Consider the following 27,839-nt stretch of genomic DNA (forward strand, 5'->3'; position numbering starts at 1 on the left):
CCAGCCGCTCCGCGGCATGTGTGATCTTCCCAGACAGGAGCACGAACCCGCGTCCCCTGCATCGGCAGGCGGACTCTCAATCACTGCTCCTCCAGGGAAGCCCACCATTGACTTTTTAAAAATGAATATGTATGAATCTCAACCTAAAACAAATTTGATAAACCATATATGCCATTTGAAGTGTACAGTTTTCTTTTGTTTAAAGCTTAACATGTATCTTTGAACTTCAGCAGTGAGTGTAACTAGCTTTATGACCATGGCCAAGTCCATAACATTTCTAGATCTGTTTCTTCATTTTCATAGAGTAAGCCTTGGATTCCATGACTTCCAAGATCTTTACCTGCTTCCAAATTGTATTGCTGGGATAATATATAATGAATTATTTGAATTCTTGAGTGCTATGAATTAATCTTGGATATTTTAAAGCATACTGTTGAACGTTTAATTTTATAAATATCATTAAAATACATCTGTGTTTTATCATAGGGCATCATTACAAACTTATGGAGGTTTTTTGGGTTTTTTTTTTTTTTTTTTTTTGGATAATTTGGTTTGGCAGAATATTCAGAGCTCTCACAAACTGGAAGAAGAATTGACTGGATCCACTAATACCAATGTCATAAAGTCTGAAGGATACCATTGTTTTAAAATAAATGTCAGTGAAAAGGGCTAAAGAGTGGCATGGATTGGATTATATTATTTAAATTATATTGTTAAATTTTCTTTTTCTAGTATGCACAAATATTTAATTTTTCTAGTTTGTCGTACTTGGAATATTTACTTCAGAATACTGAGTTTTATTCTGTTTCAGAAGGTGAGGGGATAAAGTGTACTCATATTAAAGCTGGATTTCTCAATAGCTTATATTTTATTTTGGGTTACAAAATTTGGAAACAAAAAAGAGAATATAGGTAAGTAGGATTGATCTGTGTGCGTGTACACATGTGGGTGTTATTGCCAAGATTTTAAAAGAAAAATAATAGTCAATAAATAGGCAATTCTGTTGCTCATTTGTCTCATTTATGAGGTTGTATCCTTAAAAATCATTGTTCTTTGTCTACTTGCCTAATACATGTCTGTGTGTATGTGCTGGTAAACCCACGTAAATATACTTTGCTGAATATAATGCTTTAGAATTCACAACAGAAAATGTAAACATAATGATATCTTTAATACTTTAAGAACAATATCAGGGAAACTGAACTTGCATATTAGTAAAAATACTCTTGTACTTCTTACATTTGTTTGTTTGTATATATATAGAGGCACATAGATATATACGTACAACTGAGAATATTTTAAAAGAAACTTGTCAAGATCACAATAGAAGTTGAAGAGAGCACTCACAAAATCTCCAAATCTCTAGATAATACCCAGAATAATTGTTTTTAGAAATGGAAAAATAATTATAAAATATATTGTGTTAATAAATCAGAAAAGGCGCTTGAAATAATCTCATAAAATGTTATAGCTTAAATAATGCCCTTCAACAGTATTCTTTGTTTAACATTTTATGTTTATTGATAAATGAAGATGCATTTAAATAATTCAAAGAAAACATTAGCTGCAAGCAAGGAATTAATAATTGATAGGACTGGAAGGACTCTTTTCACTTGGGAAATAGATAATATTAGCTTAATGTGGGGCTGTAGGAACAGAGGAAATGTAATGGATATGCCTGCTTTAAACTGATGATGGTTATTGTGGTCTAAAAGTTGCTACAAAGGCAAAAGCGGGACAGCTCGGCAAGTGCAATAGATTTCACTCATAGGAGCTGACAGTGCAAATTGTGGTCTGATGTGCCAGATTGATACATGGGAGGAGACCTAATGAACATGACATATACTAAGGAGATGAGAAAGAAAAAGCAAGTTAACCATAATTGGAAAATAGGTTCTTTTCTTTAAAAAGCCCTTTGAACATATCGAGATGATAAAAATAAAGAGATTTTACTTTTCTCCATCATTGTGTTTGAGGATGGCGGTCAGTTAGAATGTAGCTACCTTGCTTTTGACCAGAAACACCCATCATAATGTTTGAGTTAGATTCTCAGAGCAGTTCAGGCAGGGGCTCCAGCTGCACAGGTGCAATGCCAGCATCTTTGGGGAGTCATGGAAGATGAACGCCCCCAGATAGAAGAGACACATATGCTGGCTATTTTCATCTCACCTGTATTTGTCCTTCTCCAAATATTAGAGAAAATTGAGTCATACACATGTGGGAGTTCCAGAGATCATTAATTTTGTGCTTTCTTCCCCATCTCCTCCTTCACTCCCACTCCCCGGGTGAGAGAGTTATTCTTGTGAGTGCCCAGGGAAAGTTCAGATTACTCCCTGGTAAATTCATCTTTGTCATTGGGAAGGACTCCTTAATTTCTAATCTGGCATAATTTAAATATGTGTCTTTAATAGTTATGTTTAACCCATCTTGGTCAAAAAGAACCTCTAAATACAAACAGCCATTTCATAAATCATCCCTCAAATTTGTCACTTTTACCTTAGAACATTAATTTCCAAAAATGCAGATTTGGAACTAGTTTCAGAAAAATTATTTCTCTGCTAAAATTTCAGCCACTTACAAAGTTTACTGATTCTGCAGCCTTCCCTTTTGAACTGATGTGGAATTCCAAGTTTTTGTATATACTCAACTCTATGGAAACAATTACATAATTTCTTTCGGTTAAATCTTACAGTTCAACATCCTTCTCTTCTCACCAAGAGACCACATAAAGAAAAGAAAGGTAAAATAAATCTATATTTTTTCCAAAGTTCTGTTTCTTTACTTGAAGGAAAAAGAGCTAGAATTAAGTCACATCCTCAGACACCTCTCTAGGCCCCAGGCAGGCAAAATAAAAGGGCACAGTGAGCTAGATGAAGGGGGGAAAAAAAACTAAATGAAGAATGTGTGACCAACTAATGGTGCTTAAGAGCTCCAGATTGTTGTTGCCATGCACAAGTGTGGATTAAGTATTGCCATATATTCAATTTTCAAGAGAAACCAGAAATGTGATTTTTATTCTGTGTGTGGCATCTTGCAAGCTTGAAATGTCAGACCAAATTCAAACAAACAAATCTTGCTTGAATTGGTCCATGTTGTACCAAACAGATGTGCCTGTGTGACCATAGGCCAGGGGAGTGAGTCTAGCCAGAAACCCTACATGCACCCCGAGCTCCCCGCCTGCCTTCCCGCTAAGGCATGAACTCACTTCCACTAGAAGTCTCTCATTTGTGCAGACTAAAATTTACTATCATTTTGATCACCTTTTTACTTTGTAAACCAGTCTTCATGTAGTCAGCAGATACCATACTATTAAGAACTTTATATGACTTTGCATTTTCAAAATTATTCTTAAAATTAACTTTTTAATTGATCATGAATGTGTGCTTCTTGTAGAAACACAAAAATTACCCATAATTCCACCATCTCAGAGCAACCATTGTTCCTAGTTTAAGGTATTGCCTTTTCTTTTATTTTCCTATACATATAAAATTTATAGTATATAGTAACTAAAATAATAATGTATATTTAGTTCTGTTGAGACACTATTTTCAATGTTATGAGTTCTCATGTGCAGGCTAAAAGCACTTTTAGAAAAGGAAATTATTACTTGCATAGCTTTAAAAATTTTTTCTTCTAAGGCCTAGATCTGATACCTTAATAAGTAGAATTGGAATAATTGAAATGACTCAGCCAAAAAAAAAAAGAATAAAATTTTGCTAATTACCACAACATAAATGGACTTGGAAAGTATTATGCTTAGTGAAATAAGTCAGACAGAGAAAGATAAATACTGCATGATATCACTTATATGTGGAATTAAAAAATAAAATTAGGAAATATAACAAAAAAGAAACAGACTCACAGATATAGAGAACAAACTAGTGGTTACCAGTGGGGAGAGGGAAGGAGAAACAGGCAAGATAGGGGTAGGGGATTAAGAAGTACAAACAACTAAAATAAGTAAAATAAATAAGCTACAAGGATATATTATACAGAACAGGGAATATAGACAATATTTTATAATAACTATAAATGGAGTATAACCTTTTAAAATTGTGAGTCGCTATGTTGTACACCTGAATCATAATATTGTATTGATAAGTCAACTATACCTCAATAAGAAAAATTCTCTTAAGACCTACATCTGGTACATTAATAATTGTCTTTGTTGAGGCCAAAAATTTTATGCTAGCCAATAAGGAAGCAAGTTAGAATTGCTGTAGGTCATTATGGCATGTTATGGACAACTAACTTATAGATGTACAGGAAAAATTTAAGATCAATTAGGAGATTGCTATTAATCAGCTGCTCACCTCCATTCTGAGTTTTCCAATTCCTTAAGAATATGTGTATTAATTCACCTATTTTTTTCATCCACATATTCCTTCAATTATCTAGCTTTATTTTTAATCTTGCTTTTGGTGTTCTAGGTGTTGCACTATGTTCTAGCAATACAAATGTGACACAAACTCAACCTCCCACCAACTTTTTAGTAGGGGACACAGTTAAGGAAATGTATAACTAAAATCCCATAAAAGTACTAGGAAAGAATACTACAGAGGCTTAAAGATTTCATTCTTTTTTCCTTCTATATATTTTTTCAAGTTGTAAATGCAATTCTATAATTTTTCCTCTCTAGTTACTAGTTTTGAAATTTACTTCTCACCTCTTGATCACATATTCATTATCCTAAGCATTAAAAAGCACTTATAAGTTCCAGTTAATTTATATTATTATACACACCTTGTAGAGTATCCATAGTCTCTGTGCTCAAAGAAGTTTCATCTTAGGTAATAGACAGAGATGCTAAATGGTACCGAGTTTAAAGTTGACTCCTTTAGACTTTTAGAATTTCCAAACCAGTCTTAAATGTATTTATAAAAGAATCAAATGACATATTTATATTGTTATATAAAATATTTCCTTTCTTGCCTAGTTAAGTGTCTTAGCTTGTACTGATAGGAGAGGAGTGCATTGGTTCCAGCTGGGAGCAGACACAGTGATATTTGGAAAGCCTGTGCCCAAGAGCCTGTAAGTGGGTATCAATATTTGCAGCCGTCTAGGGACTTCTCTGGTGGTGCAGTGGTTAAGAATCTGCCTGCCAGTGCAGGGGACACAGGTTCGAGCCCTGGTCTGGGAAGATCCCACATGCTGTGAAGCAGCTAAGCCCATGCACCAAAACTACTGAGCCTGCACTCTACAGCCTGTGAGCCACAACTACTGAGCCTGCGTGCTGCAACTATTGAAGCCTGCGTGCCTAGAGCCCGTGCTCCACAAGAGAAGCCACCGTAATGAGAAGGCTGCACACTGCGATGAAGAGTAGCCCCCGCTCGCCGCAACCAGAGAAAGCCCACGTGCAGCAACAATGACCCAACGCAGCCAAAAATAAATAAATTAAAAAAAAAAAAGATTTGCAGCTATCTAAACTGGGGTTGGCTAGAAGTATAAGCCTGTCTTATCCTGTTCAGGCTGTTATACCCAAATGCCACAGTCTGGGTGGTTTATAAACAACAAGAATTTATTTCTCACAGTTCTGGAAGCTGGAAATCTACATCAGATTTCCAGGGTTGTCATGTTCTGGTGAGGGCCCTTTTGCAGGCTGCATAATACCAACTTCTCAACTTCTCTGTGTCCTCACATGGTGGAAATAGGGAGGGGGAGCGATGGGGTCTCTTTCATAAAAGTGCTAATCCCATTCCTGAGGGATCCACTCTCGTGACCTAAGAACGTTCCAAAAGTCCCATCTACTAATATCATCACATTGGGCGTTAGGATTTCAACATATGAATTTGGGGGAGACAAAAACATTCAGGCCATAGTAGAGCCAGAGCAGACACAGTGAGAAGATCAAATCTAACACAGGAAATCAGATAGCCAAACCTGACCAGAGAGCATGGTGAACTCTGTAGGAGGAGCAAAGGCATGTATACTCCAGGACCCAGATATAATTCTATCTGATTACTGAGTATCACCTCCACCAATTTTTTATTCCAGCTTGCAAGGCTTTCTGTCCCGTGCCATAAGAAGCACAATTTGGCTTCTGTTTTTAAAACTGTCCCACTATTGTCTATCCAACAAAATTGATATCAAATATGGTTGCAGACATAAATTTCAGAAGCCCAGACATTCACTGTGCCTACTTATTTGTAAAGCAGGCATAGCACTTCCTAAGAACCATAGTTATAATCTGTTGTAAGAACTATCAATACTTAAGAAGTTAGAAATTTAAGTAGCTTAGGTTAAATATTAAACAAATTTAGCTCTTAAATTTTTTTATATTAATCAAGAATATATTCAGAAATAAACACACATGTACATAGTCAATTTATGACAAAGGAGTCAAGAATATAAAGTGGGGAAAGGACAGTTTCTCAAAAAATGGTATTGGGAATACTGGACAGCTACATGAAAAAGAATGAAACTGGACCACTTTCTCATTACCACTATCTCATACCAAACACACACACAAAATGACTCAAAATGGATTAAAGACTTTAATGTAAGACCTGAAACCATAAAATTCCTAGAAGAAAACAAAGGTGGTAAGCTCATAGACACTGGATTTGGCAATGATATTTTGGATTTGACACCAAAAGCAAAGACAACAAAAGCAAAAATACGCAAGTGGGACTACTTCAAACTAAAAAGCTCTTCACAGAAAAGGAAACCATCAACAAAATGAAAAAGGTAAATATGGAATGGGAGAGAATATTTGCAAATCATAAATCTGATAAGGGATTAATATCCAAAATATATAAAAAACTCATACAACTCAATAGCAAAAAACAAACAATCCAATTAAAATGGGCAGAGGATCTGAATTGACATTTTCCCAAAGAAGACATACAGATGGCCAACAAGTACATGCAAAGATGCTCAGCATCACTAATCACCAGGGAAATGCAAACTAAAACCACAAGGGATATCACCTTACAACGTAGAATTGCTATTATCAAAAAGACAAGTAATAACACGTGTTGGTGAGGATGCGGAGAAAAGCGAACCCTCGAGCACTGTTGGTGGGAATGCAAATTGGTGTAGTCACTATGGAAAACAGTACGGAGATTCCTCAGAAAACTAAAAATAGAATTACTGTATGATCCACTTCTGGATATTTATCCAAAGAAAATAAAATACTAACTCAAAAATATATGCACCCCATGTTCATTGCAGCATTATTTACAACAGACAAGATATCGAAGCCACCTAAGTGTCTATCGATGGAGGAATGGATAAAGAAAATGTGGGATACATACACACACAATGGAATATTATTCAGCCATAACAAAAAAGGAAGTCTTACCATTTACGACGACGTGGATGAACCCTGAGGAAATTATCCTAAGTGAAATAAGACAGAGAAAGACAACTGTTGTATGATCTCACTTATGGGTGGAATCTAAAAAAACCAAAATCGACAACCATCATCACCACTAGCACAACAATAACCAAGCTCTTTTTTTTTTTTTTCAAGCTCTTTGATATGGAGAAAAGACTGATGGTTGTCAGGGAGATATAATAAGTCACGGGGGTGTAATGTACAGCATGGTGACTCTAGTTAATAATACTGCTGTGTATTTGAAAGTTGCTAAGAGGGTAGCTCTTAAAAATTCTCACCACAAGAAAAATATTTTCTAACTATGCATGGTGCCAGATGTTAACTAGACTTATTGTGGTGATTATTTCATAATATATACAAATATTGAATCATTATGTTGTATACCTGAAACTAATATAATGTTATATTTCAATTATATCTCAATTCATAAAAAGAGTTTATTAAGTCCTCTCAAAGTCCCATGAATGGTGGCTAGTAAATAAACAGCCCCTACCTTCCTCTTACCTCCAAACTTACTGATGAAAAAAGACATACATATGTGAAACAATTGAGAAAACAATACAAGGAAAAATTGTATCATTAAGGTCCAATACCTCATGCTACTGCTTGGAACTTCTCTGTTACAGAGAAATTTGGTTCAGGAAGAAATTCATTCTAGTTTATCCACGGTAAACATCTGAATGTGCTAAAGTTGTGAAAATACTCTAACCTCAACCCTTCATTCTTAGAAGCTTTCAAGCTGATTGAAAGTGGCCTGTTCAACAATTAATGAAATTCAAATTGCTGAGATTCTCCAGGTTGAACCTGACTTTGCCTGATGGGTTAAATCAGGACATGTTAGGTTAATTAATTATTTCTGGCAAACAGGAGAGAAAGATGAAGGATAATACACTAAAACTGAAAAAGCAGAATTCAAAGTGATACTAGAAATAACCAATCAGTGGGAACCCACTGAACTGACCCTTGAGTTGAGATTCCTCACACTGCACACATAAAGGATGGGCTAAGGTAGCAGGGATCTCCGGGGTTTGAAATATCATGTCACTCAGATTCTTGCTCACAGTTGCTCACCAGCCCTTCTATGTTCGACCATAGACATGTATATAATGTTGGGCTTTAGAAACTGCAGTGGCAGAAAGCAACCTTGTTTTTCCCAGCCAATATGGCTCTTCTCAGCACAACATTGAGCTAGATGAGCCAGAAATGACAGTAGACACATATGTCTGGGATTTTTCTTTTTAAACTATATGTACTGCTTTTAATAGCATGATTACAGCTGTTCAGTAAGTGATGCCTCTAGACTGAAGAGGACCGCAATGAGAAGCAACCCAGCCAAGAGGGCCGGCAGCAGCACGTTCTTCTCATTATTGCCAGCTAGTGAGGATAGAACATATGGTCACATTACAAAGGTGAGTTACCAACAAACAAGCAGGAATCCCAGCCAGATGGTTCCCAGCCAGATTCCTTCTTTTAAATTCATTTATGCTCTCTTTCTATTTTTCCTTCTCTCTTATTTTGAATTACGTTTTTTTCTTATGGGGGCAGGATTATATATTAGGAAATTCATTTGCAGCCAGGAAAATAACTTAGGAAATAAGTGCTCAGAGTGACACCCTACCCATAACCTATGAACAATGAAGAGCTAGTTGCTATAACTAAAGAATGTTGTCCCTGGCACTAGAATGGGCAGACCTGATCTCAATTCTCGTTCTAATGTTTGGTAGTTGGGTTGTCTTACACAATTCATGGAACCTTATTTTACCCAAGAATCTTCAGCTATAAAATGACTAAGCACCACCTTAAAGTCTGCTGTAAGGATTAAGTAAAACAATGGCTCTGGCTAGACCAGCACTATGGCAGTTAGTATGTAGTGGATACTCAAGAAGGAGTAACTATTATTGATATTAATCTTAAAATGGCATTTTTTCTTTCCTGATGACAACACAGAGATGAAGAGAATTTTGACTGTAACTAAGAGGCCTGAAAGTGAATGCAGTTCCATTTTCTTATCTCTAAAATGGAAAGAGCTGCTGGAGACCCCCAGCCCAGCCACCCTGCTCCCTTGTGAGAATGGCCCCATGCCCTTCCCTGGACCACACTCACCTTGATGGCAGCCCCACTGATCCAGCCTTTGCCACTGGGGTTGACGTTCATCGGCAGCAGACCCTCCACCAGGTAACTGGGAGGGTCAGAGGAGAAGCAAGTGCCTTATAAGGTTTCAAGGTGCCTTGTTGACCCAAGTGACTACAGCTGGGAATGTGCCTGGGCTCCACTTCCAGCAGCTCCTGCACTTTTACTCCTCCCCACCTGGAACCTTTCAAACTCTTTGATTTTCTTTAGAATCTATGCCTATATCCCTATTTTCCACGCTTTCAGTATATCTTTGAAGATGTTGCTATTCTAAGACTAAGGATTAAACATCTTCAATTTTAAAAAAGGATTGTACTTTTGTGAGTGCGAGAGAGAGAGAAACACACATTGTTTCTTCTTTGTGGAAAGCTTGAACAAGGTAAAAAATATCCTTAGAGGGCACTGATCCGCCCCCGTCCTGCAGGTTCCTGGTTAACTTCTTCCACCTGTTGGGGCTTTCAGTATCTGCAAAACAGCCCAAGGATATGTCTCAGAATATTATCTACAGCCTTTGATGAGGAACTAAAGGTCCTTGACTTTGTTGAATGGCTAAACTATTATTATTTTGTCTTGCTTGACTGTTTCCCTTTGTTTCTGCATTTTCTCACTCCTCTGATTAAATCTGCTCTTTTGAATTGGGGAAGGCCTAGGAGGATAAAGTTTTTCTGCAAACAAGAGGAAGGCGGAGGACATGGAGGGGTCTGTCCCAGGAAGGCCCCATGGGGGTCTTCTTTGATATCCCCCCTTTTCTTTGATACTCTTCAATCTTGAGGGGGAACAGGTATGGAACAAGAAAGGGAATAAAGTTTTGGATAGAGAGGTTAGTCATAAAGTCAACAGAGCAACTCAATTTTAGGGGGAGTCAGTTTAAGAAACTTCTACTCATGTGAATGTGCAATGTAGACATGGGAAAAAGAAGGCTAAAACCATAAGAACTCTGTAATATTTTGAGTAAAATCATGATGTTGAGAATCTTGCTATGAAGAATTTCACAATACCATTGTTCTTCATCTCCCCCAATCATATTGCAATGTATACAGGCAAAAGAATAAAAAAGAGAAAAATACAGTATTTACTTATACAGTCATCCCTCAGGTACCTGCAGGGAACTGGTTCCAGGACCCCTGGGATACCCAAAGTTGAGGATGCTCATTTCCTTTACATAAAATGGCACAGTATTTGAATATAACCTATGTACATCTATGTATACTTTAAAGCATCTCTAGATTACTTATAATACCTAAACAATGTAAATGTTTTGTAAATAGCTGTAAATACAATGTAAATAGTTGCCAGGCTGGCAAATTCAAGTATTGCTTTCTGAAACTTTCAGGAATATTTTTTCTGAGTATTTCCAATCTACAATTGGTTGAATCTGCAGATGTGGAACTCACAAATACAGAGGTCTGACTGTATTATTCAAGATTGCTACCAATACACATGCATGCACAGACACACATAACACATACACTATAAAGTAAAATTATTTTTTTCTTTTTGCCGTACGCGGACCTCTCACTGTTGTGGCCTCTCCCGTTGCGGAACACAGGCTCCGGACGCGCAGGCTCAGCGGCCATGGCTCACGGGCCCAGCCGCTCCGCGGCATGTGGGATCTTCCTGGACCGGGGCACGAACCCGTGTCCCCTGCATCGGCAGGCGGACTGTCAACCACTGCGCCACCAGGGAAGCCCCAAAGTAAAATATTTAAAATGGTGATGAAATTAGGGTAAACAAAAAATTAGAGTAAAAATATAAAATAAAACCAAAAGTGAAATTAACTTATGGAACGGTCTTCGTAAAGTTTTCTTTCTACACTGCCTAGAGGGAAACCACAGGTTTTATTCTGAGCTTGCATTACAATGGAGTAAGCCAGCTACATTTTAGCTACCTAGAGTTACTCTTGCCTCTCACATGTTGAGTACCACTAGAGTTTTTTTTTTTTTTTTAAAGGGAACGCTATTTATTTATTTTGGCTGCGTTGGGTCTTCATTTCTGCGCGAGGGCTCTCTCCAGTTGCGGCTAGCAGGGGCCACTCTTCATCGCGGTGCACAGGCCTCTCACTGTCGCGGCCTCTCCTGTTGCGGAGCACAAGCTCCAGACGTGCAGGCTCAGTAGTTGTGGCTCATGGGCCTAGTTGCTCCACAGCATGTGGGATCCTCCCAGACCAGGGCTCAAACCCGTGTCCCCTGCACTGTCAGGCAGACTCTCAACCACTGCGCCACCAGGGAAGCCCCTAGAGTTTGTTTTTATATTGGAAGCTCCAAATCAAATATCACGACCTTCCCAACACAGAATACAGTCTACAGAAATTCTGCTTATTTGGTTGAAATCTTTATGATGCTTCATTAAACATATTCTGCATCCTTTATGAAAATGATGCTGTTTTAGGCCAGGTGCATTCTCAAATGCCTATCAAGGCCAGAAGGGGAGATATAGGAGAGAACTGAAGCTGGCTAGCTAGAGAACATACACCCCCATCTGCTGCTCAGCTCCAGACGATCTTGCCCTGTGGAAATGTGGGCCAGTGTGGCCAGCATTTATTTGTCAGTTCTTTCGTTTCCAGGGATTACTTAGTTCAGCTTCTCAGATCTACTTGTTTACTGGGCAATGAGCCTAATTTAACAAAAAAAGGGCTTCCCCGGTGGTGCAGTGGTTGCGAGTCCGCCTGCCAGTGCAGTGGACACGGGTTCGTGCCCCGGTCCGGGAAGATCCTATGTGCCGCGGAGCGGCTGGGCCCGTGAACCATGGCCGCTGAGCCTGTGCGTCCGGAGCCTGTGTTCCGCAACGGGAGAAGCCACAACAGTGAGAGGCCCGTGTACCGAAAAAAAAAAAAGTAAGTAGATATAGAAGACAATGACAAATTCAACACTCCAAACAGAATAACACACTGGCAGTTCTATGTAAAAGAGTAGAAGTTAGATAAAAAACCAGTTTGAAAGTCTACAAATAATAAGTGTTGGGGAGGACATGGAGTAAAAGGAATCATTGTTTGTGTTGCTGGGATTGTAAACTGGTGCAGCCATTATGGAAAACAGCCACTCAAAGAAACTACAAAAAGAACTACCATATGATCCAGAAATTCCACTCCTGGGTATATACCCCCTAAAAATGAAAACGCTAATTCAAAAAGATACATGCACCCCCAATGTTCATAGCAACACATAGCAACATTATTTGCAATAGCCAAGATATAGAAGCAACCTAAGTGTCCATCAACAGATGAATGGATAAACAAGATGTGATACACACACACACACACACAATGCAATATTACATAAAAGAATGAAATTCTGCCATTTGCAACAACATAAATGGACCTAGAGTGTATTATGCTTAGTGAAATAAGTCAGACAGGGAAAAATAAACATTATATGTTATCATTTATATGTGGAATCTAAAAAATAAAACAAATGAATATATATAACAAAACAGAAAAAGATTCACAGAAATAGAGAACAAACTATTGGTTACCAGTGGGGAGAGGGAAGGGCGGAGGGCAAGATAGGGGTAGGGTATTAAGAGATACAAACTACTATGTATAAAATAAATAATCAACAAGGATATATTGTACAGCACAGGGAAATATAGCCATTATCTTATAATAACTTTAAATGGAGTATAATCTATAGGAATATTGAATTACTATGTTGTACATATACCTGAAACTAATATAATATTGTAAGTCATCTATTCTTCAATAAAAAATTTTAAAAGAAAATTAAATAAAAATAAAGATATTTCATGTTATAAAATAAAAAGGTTTTCGAGAATGCTCCCTTCCTTGACAAAATTACTAATGAGACCACAACCAAGAGCATGCATCAGTAGAGAGTTTTAAGTCTTTAAAAATGCTTCACTTTACAGGGTTTATAAAACTTCTTTAGTAAAGAATCACAAACAGCAGATAAGAATTAACGGTTGACACTGAAGTTCTGGAAGTATAGACCAAAGTAGTTCCCTAAAAGTAAGAAAATTCTTTGAAATCTCATATTTTATCTCAAAAGTTCATGCAAAATTCATGACATAACTGTGTTTAGTTTAATTAAAAGGCCAAATTCAAAACAATTTCAAGCATTATTCTACAAAATCTTATAATAAAACTGATGCTCTAGGAAGATGCAGTTTTTCTCCTGTGGTTTCAAGGACCTGTCACCACTGCTACGTGCTTCCCAGGAGCCCATCTGAGAGGAAGGCAGTTGCATAAATTCCTCCAAGTCTCATAATAGCCTTGAGTCTCATATAGTCTCTTATAGTCTCATAATAGTCCCATAATAGTAGATATAGAAAGTTAGACTTAAGGAAATGAAACGCTTACTTTTAACTTCTAGTTAGTGATAACTCTGGACCTGAAATCCAGGTCCTTTAATTCTAGGATGTTTTCCCGTTTGGAACCTCCAAATGCAGCTTCTATGAACCTTCAGTTCATACTTTGTGTGAATGCTATTATAAATTGAGGTAGTCTTCCAAATCTTGGAGATGCAAAATTTGTCTAAAGAATTAGAGGGAATGAGACAGCGGTGTTAATGCTGCCTAATATTCAAAATGTCTTTGTTTCTGATAGAGGATAGTCAACATATTGTATGTCAGGAATTTGATGTGCTGAGAAGTTCTGCTTTGCCATATATTTGCTCTCTGCCGGTTTTGTTCACAAATGTGAAGCAAGGGAATAATCTCTTGTGTAGCAGCGGTGGCCGTGTTATAGACTGTTGACAATGGGGCATGAAAATTGGCCCTATTCTTTTAGATGACTGGTATTAAATGAAACAGTCTTTGAGAGGTACCAGTTCTTTCTAACTGATGGTGGTCTTTTGAAAGAGGCTTTTGCAAAACGGTTTGCCTTCTGAAAGAGTAGTGGATGGGGGCAGTCTATAACCCTTTCCAATAGGGAAGATGGATTAGTTTCGACTGACTCTGTGTAAGAAGCTTGGTTCTGGTCCAGCTGGCAAGGGCATAAAGCAAAGTAATTACTTGAAAGTAAAAAGGAAAGAAAAGAAAAAGATAAATATTGTATCCAGTTACTTGGGATTCTGGCTTTCTTTTGAATTAAAAAAAAAATCATCTTTTTAGGGCCAAAAAATAAAATTCCATAGTATCCCAGTGGAAAATCCCATCCAACAGTGGTTTGGGTGTTAATAGTGGTATTCATTTTGTTTCGTCATTTGAAAATTTTTATTGAAATCATATTAATTAGTTTTGTGCCAGAGTTCCAGAATATACATGGAATCATGTGTAAGACAAGTGAAAGCATTAACTACAATGGACAATGTGAACACAATTCATTTCTTGAGACAACTGTTATCTAATATATAAGCTATATTAACTCTATAACCTCTTCTATAGTGGTGAAATTCTAGAGGAATAGTTGGCAAGTAAATATATATAAGTATAATAAATGTTAAACTGACAATGTAAAATACAATTTATTTTTTTATAGTTTTTAAGGGAGCAGAACAAAGAAATAGCTTAAGATCTCAAAACATTTTAGTTGCATGATCGAATTTATATAAATACCCTTGAGAATTAAATAAGATCAGGGACTATAATTCCTAATTTATAACTATCAGAAGTGAGGCAGAAAGGTTTCATGACTTGTTCAAATCACCCATCATAGGTTTATCTAGCAATAATGCTACAATTGGCTTATTCACACACTGCTATAATAATGCTATTATTGGCTTATTCACACACTAAGAATTTTAGAATTTGGTGGAACTCAAAAATATTAGAAAAATGTAAGGGCACTGAAAGAAGAAAAAAATGCTTTGAATCGATCAGCTTTCTCAATGATTACTCTTCCCCAGTTCTTCAGGATTAAAAATTTAAAAAGCATTTTCATATTCAAATAACTCATCCAAACTAGTTAATCTCACAAAAATGCTTCTTAGCAAGCAGGTCTCAAGAAAATATACTTTTCAATTTTCTGGATTAAGGACCTAAATGTAAGGCCAGATACTATCAAACTCTTAGAGGAAAACATAGGCAGAACATTCTATGACATAAATCACAGCAAGATCCTTTTTGACACACCTCCTAGAGAAATGGAAATAAAAACAAAAATAAACAAATGGGACCTCATGAAACTTCAAAGCTTTTGCACAGCAAAGGAAACCATAAACAAGACCAAAAGACAACCCTCAGAATGGGAGAAAATATTTGCAAATGAAGCAACTGACAAAGGATTAATTTCCAAAATTTACAAGCAGCTCACACAGCTCAATAACAAAAAAAACAAACAACCCAATCCAAAAATAGGCAGAAGACCTAAATAGACATTTCTCCAAAGAAGATATACAGATTGCCAACAAACACATGAAAGAATGCTCAACATCATTAACCATTAGAGAAATGCAAATCAAAACTACAATGAGATATCATCTCACACCAGTCAGAATGGCCATCATCAAAAAATCTAGAAACAATAAATGCTGGAGAGGGTGTGGAGAAAAGGGAACACTCTTGCACTGTTGGTGGGAATGTAAATTGATACAATCACTATGGAGAACTGTATGGAGGTTCCTTAAAGAACTACAAATAGAACTACCATATGACCCAGCAATCCCACTACTGGGCATGTACCCTGAGAAACCATAATTCAAAAAGAGTCATGTACCAAAATGTTCATTGCAGTTCTATTTACAATAGCCAGGACATGGAAGCAACCTAAGTGTCCATCAACAGATGAATAATGGATAAAGAAGATGTGGCACATATATACAATGGAGTATTACTCAGCCATAAAAAGAAACGAAATTGAGAGATTTGTAGTGAGGTGGATGGACCTAGAGTCTGTCATACAGAGTGAAGTAAGTCAGAAAGAGAAAGACAAATACCGTATGCTAACATATATATGGAATCTAATAAAAAAAAAAAAAGGTCATGAAGAACCTAGGGGTAAGATGGGAATAAAGACACAGACCTACTAGAGAATGGACTTGGGGATATGGGGAGGGGGAAGGGTAGGCTGTGACGGAGTGAGAGAGTGGCATGGACATATATACACTACCAAACGCGGAATAGATAGCTAGTGGGAAGCAGCCGCATGGCACAGGGAGATCAGCTCGGTGGTTTGTGACCACCTAGAGGGGTGGGATAGGGAGGGTGGGAGGGAGGGAGATGCAAGAGGGAAGAGGTATGGGAACATATGTATATGTATAACTGATTCACTTTGTTATAAAGCAGAAACTAACACACCATTGTTAAGCAATTATACTCCAATAAAGATGTTAAAAAAAAAAAAAAGAAAAACAAGGACATCTTAAAATTGTTGAACAAGGCTGGGTAACAAAACCTAGTACAGTATTTAATATAGTGTGATATATGTTTAGATAAATAGGGCTCGGTAGTAAACATATAAAATAAGAGAAAATAGTCCAGAAAGATATCCCACTCATAAACAGTCATTTGAGTTATTACAAACATTTCATTACAGTGCAATGAGGAAAGTATTTTTTTTTTCCGATAGCACGTGTTGGATCCACTGGATGCTAATATGATAAAATATTTGAATCTTGATCCCCACGCTCATGAAAAACACAAACATCAATTCTGGATGAACCCTAGAGTTGAATATGAAAGTGAAGACAATAAAAGCTATTAGAAAAAAATGGCACCTTGGATTCATGACTGTATGAAGACAATGATTTATTTTTAAATATGAAAAGAATAATAGCTACAAAGAAAATAATAATTTGGACTGCATTAAAAGAATTTCAGACTCAGTAAAAATATATCCAGACGGAATAAAAAATTGAAAGGGAATGACAGGAAAATTCCTCCAAAAGTACTCTGTAGATTCAATGAAGTCACAATTAATATCTATGGATATATCTTTGTGGAAGAGTTTATTATAAAATATATGAAAGTGAAAAGTAGTAAGAAAAGCCAGAACATTCTTGATTAAGAAAAGCCAGAACATTCTTGATGAAGAAAAGGATGGAAAGACCTTATGTTTAAGCTATCAAGATTTATAATAAAGAGACAAATTGACCAAAACTTTTAAATGACCCATTTTAAAAATGAAAAAAAAGAAAGAAAATATACTTTTCCATTTTTAAATTGTTCTTCATAATTCACTGCAATTCAGGTTACTAAAATCTTTCCAGTGGTGAGCTCTACTTAGCAGGAACAAAGTTGGAGAGGGGTGCCACCCAACCCACAGATGTTAGGCAAAGACTTATTGTTGGGTGAAAGCTACGTGAAGAAGGACTTTAGAGGGCAAACAACCGTATTTGAACACACAACATGGCAGTTAGATATGCTTCCACACAGGACTTAGAATCCGGGTAGAGATGGATAATTTCTATATAGTCCTATGCCCTCACTACCCAGTTTTAAAAGCATGTGACTTTCCAGAAACCACAGTACCACGTGTTATAATAGTACTGTAGGAAAAGCATGCTGGGGATGGCAGGGAAACTATTCAGCAAGCAGTACGGCTTAGGCACTGACCAATTACAATAAATGCCAACTGCAGGAGGGTCCAGGAGGTCCCTTGCTGATCTGGGCTTCAACCCTTAGGATCTGGATTGTGGGAGGTCTGAGAGTCTTAAGGGGAAGTGGTTGTGAGGGGGTAGAGTAAAGTCGTGGCTATTTAGCAAGTATATACAATACTGTAGCTACTTGTATGGCTGTATCAGTTCATATCACTGATAGCAGCCCTGGTGCTATGTAGTAATACTATTGAGAGATTCAGTTTTTTTTTTAACTTTTTATTTTATATTGGAGTACAGTTGATCAGGTGTACAGCAAAGTGATTCAGTTATACGTATACATGTATCTATTCTTTTCCAAATTATTTTCCCAATTAGGTTGGTAGAGAATATCAAGCAGAATTCCCTGTACTATACAAGTAGGTCCTTGCTGACCATCCATTTTAAATATAACAGTGTGTACATGTCAATCCCAAACTCCCTAACTATGGCTTCCCCCGCTTCCCTCCTGGTAAGCGTAAGTTCATTCTCTAAGTCTGTTTCTATTTTGTAAATAAGTTCATTTGCATCTTTTTTTTTTTTTTAGATTCCACATATAAGCAATATCATACAATATTTCTCTAATTTGGTTCACTTGGAACCTAATTTTAAGTTTTCAGTGGGAAAATGCTTTCAGAGTTCTCTTTGCTATCCACAAATTTTTCTTTACTATATGTACATATGAACTTTTGAAACACAAACTGATTTTATATTGGACATTACCTGTAACATTGATATTCTATCATATTACCATCTGTGGTCTTCTCAAGAGATACATTTTGGACAATAAAATTAATCTTTCTCAAGCTCTTCCCTAGCCAAATGATAACTGAGTGTCCTCATTGCCTTATTTATTTATTTATTTTTTTGGTTGCGCCAGGTCTTAGTTGCAGCAAGCAGACTACTTAGTTGCGGCTTGTGGGCTCCTTAGTTGCCTTTTCAATATAACTTCTACTTCTTAAGCTTTAAAAATGAGGCCTCTATTCAGCTATTTCAGAGTTTCAACTTCCAGAATTCACTCTAACTTACGGAATCCTCGTTAGATAAATGAGACAAAGTTGTGACTATGGTAGAGGAGGCCCAACCTGATGTAAAAGGAGATCAGCAAAGGGCCTTGTGAGATTGGCAACATCTTCTACTGCACTGAGGATCATATGTCTGATGTTTAACAACTCACATTGTCTGGACCTGCACTATCCAACCTAGGAGCAACATGTGAGTATTTCTTTTTTTTTTTTTTTTGCGGTACGCGGGCCTCTCACTGTTGTGGCCTCTCCCGTTGCGAAGCACAGTCTCTGGACGCGCAGGCTCAGCGGCCATGGCTCACAGGCCCAGCCGCTCCACGGCATGTGGGATCCTCCCAGACCGGGGCACGAACCCATGTCCCCTGCATCAGCAGGCGGACTCTCAACCACTGTGCCACCAGGGAAGCCCAACATGTGAGTATTTAAATTCAGACTTATATTAGGTAAAATTAAATAAACTTAAAAATTTAAGTTTAGTCACATTAGCCCCATTTCAAGTATTCATTAGCAACATAGGGCTAGTGGCTAACATACTGGACAACACAGATACAGTTCTATTGCATTGCAGAAAGTTCTGTCCAGAAGTTTATTACATCTTACTTTAATTTCTCTCACTTAAAGTAAAAACATTTCATCTTTTTCTGTCTCCAGGGGAGAGAGAAACAGTTTAGCTCATCAGTCAGAATTTATTTTCAGGTTTTGAAAAAATGATTATTGTCATGTTTTTCACTTGTGTGCTTTTAACCAAACAATTCTACAAAGGACCACTATGGGTCCTTTTATTCCAACACATGGTGAGAGTCTCAAAATTCAAAGTTTTCTATGACTTTTCTTTTTTTTTAAGATTATAAATTTGAGAACTGCATATAATTCTCTAATATAAATCTAATATTAAATGTCATAACGTGGCTCTAGGAAGTTCCCTTAGATAATTTTCTGTTAAAAGTAATGACACTGGCTTTCTAACTACCCCTCCCACCAAAAAAAAAAGTTTTAATTCTTATTAGCAGTATATCAGTATAATTCAGAATCAGAAAGTATATTCATGTAATTTTCTTATGTTGTCCACATGCAGACTCACCGAGAACAAGGAAAAGGCTATTGGATGAAATTCAAGTTTTCCTCTGCTGTACTCATGGGTAGACACCTCCAACATTCTCAGCCTGACTGCTGAATATAATTTGTTCATGCTTCAGTGATGTTTTGACTAGACTATAGTACATTATACCAACCAGATAAAAAGTAGGGAGAAAATTCCACCCACTGTTTAATCTACATGATGCCAAGCTCGGGTAAGATCAATCATTTCATTGGATTGACCGATTCTTTTGGCAGCATCTATTTATCTGTGAAGAGACGTAATTTGGAAACTAGCAGTATCTTAGTTTTCCCATTTGTATCACCAGAGAACACAAATGACAACAGATTTCTCCTTTGCAGAGATTTTATACGTGCCCTTTGGTTCTATCACCTGCAATTGAAGGAGCTACCCCTCAAGAAAAGTTTCCAGTCCTCGTGCCCTTCGACGCTGGCAGACAGGATTGCAGATTAGCATGTGTTTTTATACTTTCGACCTTGGCTCTGATAGGGGTTGTGCTGGCACTGGGCTTGAGAACATTATTGAAAGGATGTTTTTGCCAAGCTGGCTGGCATTTGGTATGCTTGTATGGTATTGATACAGTATTTGCATTGGCATCATGAATGCTATCCTTCGTAGCTATTAAGAATGCAATATTTTGTTTATTTTTATACTGTTAGAAGAACAAAATAAAAATGTCTTGATACTTACAATCAACGGATGTGATATGCTGGGGTAAATTCCTTAAGTTAATTTTCCCTTTAAAATATTTGACTTTTAGCTTTAAAAAAAGTTATGGCTCTTTATTGTTTGTATTAGGTTCTGTTTAAAATAAAGATAGGAACACAGAAGAAGAATTACATCAATTCTACCAAATCAATTTCTGGAATGCACCTAGTGTAGATAAACCAGGCTTTTCAATTTTCTTTTGTTTTGCTTAATTTTTGTTTCTGACTTAAAAAAAATTATCATCTCCAAAGCTTTTTTCTGAATTGACAAAGTTTTTATTTTAATTCTTCAGGTTTCTTCTCAAGCCAAAGATCAAACTATGTCATACTGCTCTTGAAATACATCCATTGAAGGTCTCATCAAGTCTTTTTGGTATAATTATGTTTATAAACAGTGGTGAAAACGAATCAGATTTTCCCATGTTTTGAAAAGCAAAGAAATTTAGTTTGTGAGACATCAAGGGATAAATCATTGCTAACACATGTATGTCAACAAATCAATTGCTAAATTTTGATCACCTCTCTTGCTGCAATTCTCATTTATAAGTCTGTTTCCATTCTTGCATTATCTTATTCCTGGACCATTATAATAACCTCCTAAAGATTCTCCCTGACTAGGTTCCTGTATTCATCTACCTATGAGATTCATCTGTGTAAACAGTATTTCTAGTCATATCGCACATAGGCACCTATCCAAAATCTTAAAAAGTTATGTATTGTGCAAATCTCTCAGTCTCTATGTCAGATTAGAAGCTCCCCAAGGTATGGCCTCAATGGCTTCTTCCAGGTCCCGGGGGCAGGTCCGGGTTTTAATCAACGTGCCTGGCACACAGGTAGTGCTCAGGAAAATTTGTTGAAATTTCTCACACTACCTATGGCTGTTGATGGAACAAGACCCCAGCAATTTCCCCATTCCCACTCTCATATCTTTATACGGTATCTTTACATGAGAGTATTATAGTGTTTCCCGTACCTAAGATCCCTTCTTTTCCTTCATCTCCTTTTTACATCTTCCAAACCATTGCTTTAAGAACTACATCAGGGCTTCCCTGTTGGCACAGTGGTTGAGAGTCCGCCTGCTGATGCAGGGGACATGGGTTCGTGTCCCGGTCCGGGAAGATCCCACGTGCCGCGGAGCGGCTGGGCCCATGAGCCGTGGCGGCTGAGCCTGTGCGTCCGGAGCCTGTGCTCCGCAGCGGGAAGGGCCGCAGCGGTGGGAGGCCCGCGTACCGCAAAAAAAAAAAGAACTACATCAAATGTTTATTTCTCCAGAAATCTTATCTGAAGTCCCTTTTAGAACATTTACAGCATATGTTACATTCTGCATTGTGTTATGCCTATTTGTAAGTTTGTCTTAATTACCCTGCTAGATTGTAAGCTCCTTTGGGACTGTAAATTGTGTTATAATCAGTTTTGTTTTACCCACGGTGTGTAATATAATATTATTAATCAGGCAATAAGCAAATTCTGTCCTATTTTGAGACTAATTGTGGAAGAGGCTCATTATTTAACAGATAACCTAGAAAAATCCAGCAAAGCGAATCCTATCTTGTACACTTAGTACCTTTCAAATGTTTACATTCCCTTACATTACAATTGTACAATACCTTAAATGAAACTCTTTATAAAGACATTAAATAGAAATAAATTAACTTACATGAACCAAAATAACAAATAATTTTCCATATAAAAATTTATGAAACTCAACTTAAGAAAATACATATACCCAATTAATACTTTGTAATATAGGTAGAGCTCTCATTTTATCATTAATTTTTCCTTTCTAGAAAAAGATATTCCTCTTCTAGTCACTCTTGGACTCTTAGTGTTAGGGTCTAATCCAGTTACCTGTCCTCCTTTTTTTTTTTTTTTTGTCCTCTTCTTGAGTTACATTCTTGACCTCACTGACTAGTGGTGGGTCTCTCAGGCGCCCTCTGGGTGTACTTACCAGCCAACTGCTGTCGTGCTTTATATTCTTAGGTCTGTAGCATACAAATTTTCAGCTTCTCTTTCATCAAAGTCTCTGCTGTTTCTCTTTACAATTGAACAACTCATGGATTGTCAAACTTACTCCGGAAAAGAGTTAATTTCCAGAGATCCTACTTGGAAGACAAGCCATTTCAGGAAAGAAACTCCCCTTCTTCTATGTTTACCCATCTTCCACTTAACACCAAATATATAAACCCATAAGTGATTATGTAACACACTGCATTTATGGTTAAGAACTTGGGTGCTACAGTCAGATGGAATGAGATTCAAATACTGACCCTCCCATATCCCGGCTGTGTGAACTTGGATACATTACTTAACTTCTCAGAGCTTTTCAAGTAGGGCTAAGGGGGACTGCCCTGGTGGCTCAGTGGTTAAGAATCCGCCTACCAGTGCAGAGGACATTGGTTTGATCCCTGATCTGGGAAGATCCCACATGCCGTGGAGCAACTAAGCCTGCACGCCACAACTACTGAGCCCGCGCACCTAGAGCCCATGCACCACAAGAGAAGCCACCACAGTGAGAAGCCTGCACACCACAACGAAGAGTAGCCCCCGCTCGCCGCAACCAGAGAGAGCCTGCGCGCAGCAACGAAGACCCAATGCAGCCAAAAATAAAATTTAATTTAAAAAAAAAGTAGGGCTAAGAGTACCTGATGTAACATATGTAAAACACTTAGCCCTGTACCTGACAGTAGTAGGTTTTCAATAAATAGTAATTATCGTTATTACAAGTATAAAGTTGGGTTTGCAGCAAGGAGGAAAGAAAATAACAGATTAGGAACCATAAACTAGAGAGATTGAGGTGATCAGGATGTGAATAAGGATTAGAGGGATTAGTCTGACCTGAAAACAAAATCAAAAGCAAAACAAACAAAATGTTGAGGTGAAAGAATGAAGTAAACAGAGGAACAATCCAGAGTATCGTGCTAGAAAATATGTGTTTGTTTCATTACGTTAGAGCTACATGATACAGGTTCCTGAAGAGGGCGGCAGACAGTATTAAAAGTTTGAGAACAGCATGCAGGAGAGTCTGAGGTAGGGAGAGACTGATGCTGGGAGCCCTTGGAAGTGTGGCAATGATTCAGCCAGGTGACCACGAGGATGCTGATCCTTGGAAACAGAGAGGTAGAGTGGTAGTGTTTAACTGAAGTGGCACTGACAAGGAAAGACCAGTAGGATTTGGAAACTTCTGGGATATGGAGAAGGATATGGACAGGTCAGATAAGACCTTTAGAGAATGGTGGCTCTGTAAGTAGAAACTGGCCAACTGGGAAGAAGAATTATTTTTGCAATGGGATATGTCTTAGTCCATTCAGGATGCTATAACAGAATATCATAGACAAGGTGTCTTATAAATGACAGAAATTTATTTCTCACAGTTTTGGAGGCTGGGAAGTCCAAGATCAAGGTGCCGGCAGATTTGGCGTCTGGTGAGAGGTCACTTCCTCGTTCGTAGATGGCCATCTTCTTGCTGTGTCCTACAAATACAGGGGGTGGGGAACCAACATTCAGCATGTATCAGGATACTAAATTCAGTTTTAGACGATATCAGTTTGAGTTACGATGAGATGACAGATAATGAATGTTGCTTAGGTCTGAAATAGAGAAATCCCTAGTCCGAAGTAGGTTTTAGGTCACTCCAAAGAAGAGTATCGTGGGATGAGTACCAGCAACCAGCTTCACTTACTCCATAATTCTGATTCAGATCTGCTTCAATTTTTGAGCCTTCCTAAAACACAGGATAGGAAATAGGTTTGCTAAAACGCCTCTTGAAAGTGCTTGTCACCACAATTACTAATTCATTAACATTCACACACCAAGTAGCATAGTAATGGGGAACAAAAGCAACGTTTCCCATATTCCCAGAGTCATAGGATGGCTTTGCTGTAACAGTAAATTTCTACCTTTAGATACAAATAGCCTGGAATCTTGCAATAATCATACTCACGTGGTAGGTCCAATTAGAGCAGTGGTTCTCAACTGAGGGTGATTTTGCCCCCCAGGAGACTATTGGCAACGTCTGGAGACATTTTTTAGTTGTCACAACTGGGCGAGGGGTGCCACCAGTCTCTAGCTGGTAGAGGCCAGGGATTCTGCTAACCTATGTACAATGCACAGGATGGCCACCCAGAATAAAGTACCGTCTGACCCAGAATGTCAATAGTGCTGATGCTGGGAAAGCCTGAATTTACAGTGACTTTCAAGGAATTTACTCTACTGGAGAAGTAAATATTTGTTCATTGCTTACTGATGTGTTGATTGATACACCAAAATCAGATCCCACGTAGATGGGATCAAGGTTTTCCTATGGCATAGATGCTAAGGCAGCGTTTACTCTGCTTCTGGTTCTGGAAATTGGCAATGCTGTATAAAAGACCAAGGCAATATTCCTTTTCAGCCCTTAAGTGCAAAGCCAGTATTCCTGCTCCTAGTTTCTTTATTCGACAGGTTTACACTGTTTAAAAAAGAAAATAAAAATCTTAATCATGTTAAGGCTCTTACAAAGAATGCGGTATCCAGAATTCCATTGAGGAAAAGGAAAGAAAAAAAAAAAAAGAAAGAAATAGATTCAGAATGTCAGTTTGCCCTTAAGTGATGTATTAGCTACAAGAAATCTCATTACAATTTGATGCCTGAATCCCTTGAAGGAAAGATCTTATATTGTCAAGGTAGCATATGTGTCATGTGATGTAAGTACTTACTTTTATTGAATAGGTAAGTATATAATAGCTAAAAGCCCCATAAATCAGCTAAATGTCCTCTCAATTTATAGAGGATATTTGATCTGAGAACATTACTGTCTGGTGAACGATGGGGAGGAAAAGGAGACACGAAATGCAATAGAGATGGATATGGTGGGTAATTCCTTTGGATTCAGAGTATCAGATTTTAAGTTACAAACGGACGAACTGCACCGTTTCTGTACTGTCCATAGACCGCCAAGGCAATTTTAAAAATTTAAGACTTGCGTATTAGACTTGGTGAATGGGGAGTTACATGCATATAACCAAGTCACTCCAGAGGGACATCCAAAAATAACGGGAGAGGATGGATGCAGTATAGGTATATTCGAGGGAGTCATTTTTCACTGGACTTTTTATTTAAGCAAATTGAATGGTGATGAAAGAAAAAAGCAACTATATTTGGTCAATATCTGTCAGAGAACCTTTTAGGCAGGGAAAGGAACTGCTCTGTCTGGCAGCTAGGAATGAAGGACAGATTTCAATAGCCCAGAGGGTTAGCTGGCATTTGCCTAAGGGGTCAGAGGGATGAACTGGGTTATTTTCGCTTTTCCCATAGAAGGTGGGGGGTGTGTGTGATAATTTCTTGCCAATCATGGAAATTCTTCAACCCTTTCTCTGTAACTTTTTACTTTCTAACATGGATAGGTTCTCATATATTAAAAACTTCATTCTTTGTCATTTTATAATTAGCATCTTAGTTCCCTTCTCTTTTCTGTCAAACACTTGAATGAGAGATCTGAAGCTACTTCCTTCATTTCCTCATCAACCTCCTAAACCCTCTGCAATCTGGCTCTCAATTGCAGGACTAATACCACTTTCTAGTCACCAGTGGTCTCTTTTCAGACATTTGAAGCACAGCATGCCATTCAGAGGAGCCTTGATCCCCAACTAACTCTATCTAAATACAATCATTTTTTGGTTGTTTGTGTGTCAACTTTATATACCACCCTGAAAAAATGAATAGTACTGAAAATTCTCCTGGTTCTCCAAATTCTCTGACCTCTCCTTTCTCCTACTCTACTTTCTTTTGGACTTCCTGGCCCAAAGTATTTTTAGAGCTTAGTCCTTTGTCATCTGCTAACCCATACAGGTTCTGATTTCATTTACAAAGAAGCTTCAGAACCATGCTTGCCCTCAAGCAGTTTATGATCTCGTTAGGGAGACAAGCCTACTACGTGAAGCAAAAACACAAGTCAGCATATAAACCAAAGTAAGATCTCCAGGGAATTCCCACAGCCTTTCACACAATGATATCTAATAAAGATGAATGGATAGGTGGATGAATGGATGGATGGATGAAGGAATTCGTGAATAACTGCATAGAGGGAGCCACATTAGTCCAGAAAACTGAGGGAAGACTGCAGGAAAGTACATGAAAGATATTTTTAAATGGTCTTGAAGAGAGAACAGAATAAGTAGTGAATTGAGAGAGAGGAAACCTTCCAGGTAAAGGCAACAGAATAAACAAAGCTTTAGAGATAAAAATAAGATAGACAGTTTTTGGTGCTCTCTCAGCTATAGTTTTTTCATCTGTACAATGGGGTTGATAACAGAAATCACTCTATAAGATTGTTAAATGAGTTAACTTTTATAAAATGTTTCTGTAGTGCCAGACGTAGAACAAGCATTCAATATGTTCTATTATAATTATTACATTTGGAGAAAACGAGATTTAAAATACCTATTTACAGTAAAATATACCAAGCAGCCGTCTGCTAATGTTAAAGTGTACACAGCTGTATTATTTATTACTCTAAGGAATATTTGAAAAGCACTGAAGCATTTTAGGAAACAAGAGGATACTTAAAAATACCATGTTCTTACCTGTTGCTGCTTACTTTCAATAATTTAAAGTATATATTATTTAAAAAGGCTGCTCATGTAGTAACCTTTACTATGATAAATTTGGGTATTAGCTGCTTCTGAACTTTTGAACCTGTTGTGGGATTGAATCCACAACCAATACAGAAATGTTTCTTGTCATTTTATAATTCATGAAGTTAAATACCTCTGCTTGCTATGGTTACTGAGGGAAAAGGTATTGAACTGGTAGGCCTGAACTCCAAATGGATCTTTCATATACCTAGGAAATGCTGATTTGTGAAAGCTTGGTTGTACATCTTCTTGGGTTTATCACCGAGTAAGATTTATACTGTGGCAAAAAGTGCAGTGTAGCCCAGGCCTGCCCTCTGATTCTGAGGCTTCAGCTGTTTGCTGGGCCTGTTTTAATCCTCTTACTTCTATTTTTTTCCAGATTCCTTCTCCCCACAATGAATGTAACACATTCATATCCAAATCTCAAAACAATAGATTTCTTCAATTAGATTTATTTTTG

General features: G+C 37.5%; 1 protein-coding gene across 2 annotated transcripts in view; it reads right to left on the bottom strand.

Moving 5' to 3' along the window:
• LOC307182789 (uncharacterized protein) overlaps positions 1 to 27,839 on the bottom strand; it is a 225,749-nt gene that overhangs the window by 66,271 nt on the left and 131,639 nt on the right. The window contains exons 6-8 of one of the 2 annotated variants that reach the window (XM_079914302.1): positions 24,138 to 24,238; positions 9,443 to 9,518; positions 7,304 to 7,341 (exon numbers count right to left, since the gene is read on the bottom strand). In XM_079914302.1, coding sequence (XP_079770428.1) covers positions 7,337 to 7,341; positions 9,443 to 9,518; positions 24,138 to 24,238 — 182 coding nt within the window. In that variant the 3' untranslated portion in view covers positions 7,304 to 7,336. Of the gene's footprint in view, positions 1 to 7,303; positions 7,342 to 9,442; positions 9,519 to 9,886; positions 9,935 to 24,137; positions 24,239 to 27,839 lie in introns of those variants that run through there. The other variant, XM_079914303.1, reaches the window with a different exon arrangement.

The sequence above is a fragment of the Stenella coeruleoalba genome (assembly GCF_951394435.1).
Source record: "Stenella coeruleoalba genome assembly, chromosome: 2".
Classification (NCBI taxonomy): domain Eukaryota; kingdom Metazoa; phylum Chordata; class Mammalia; order Artiodactyla; family Delphinidae; genus Stenella; species Stenella coeruleoalba.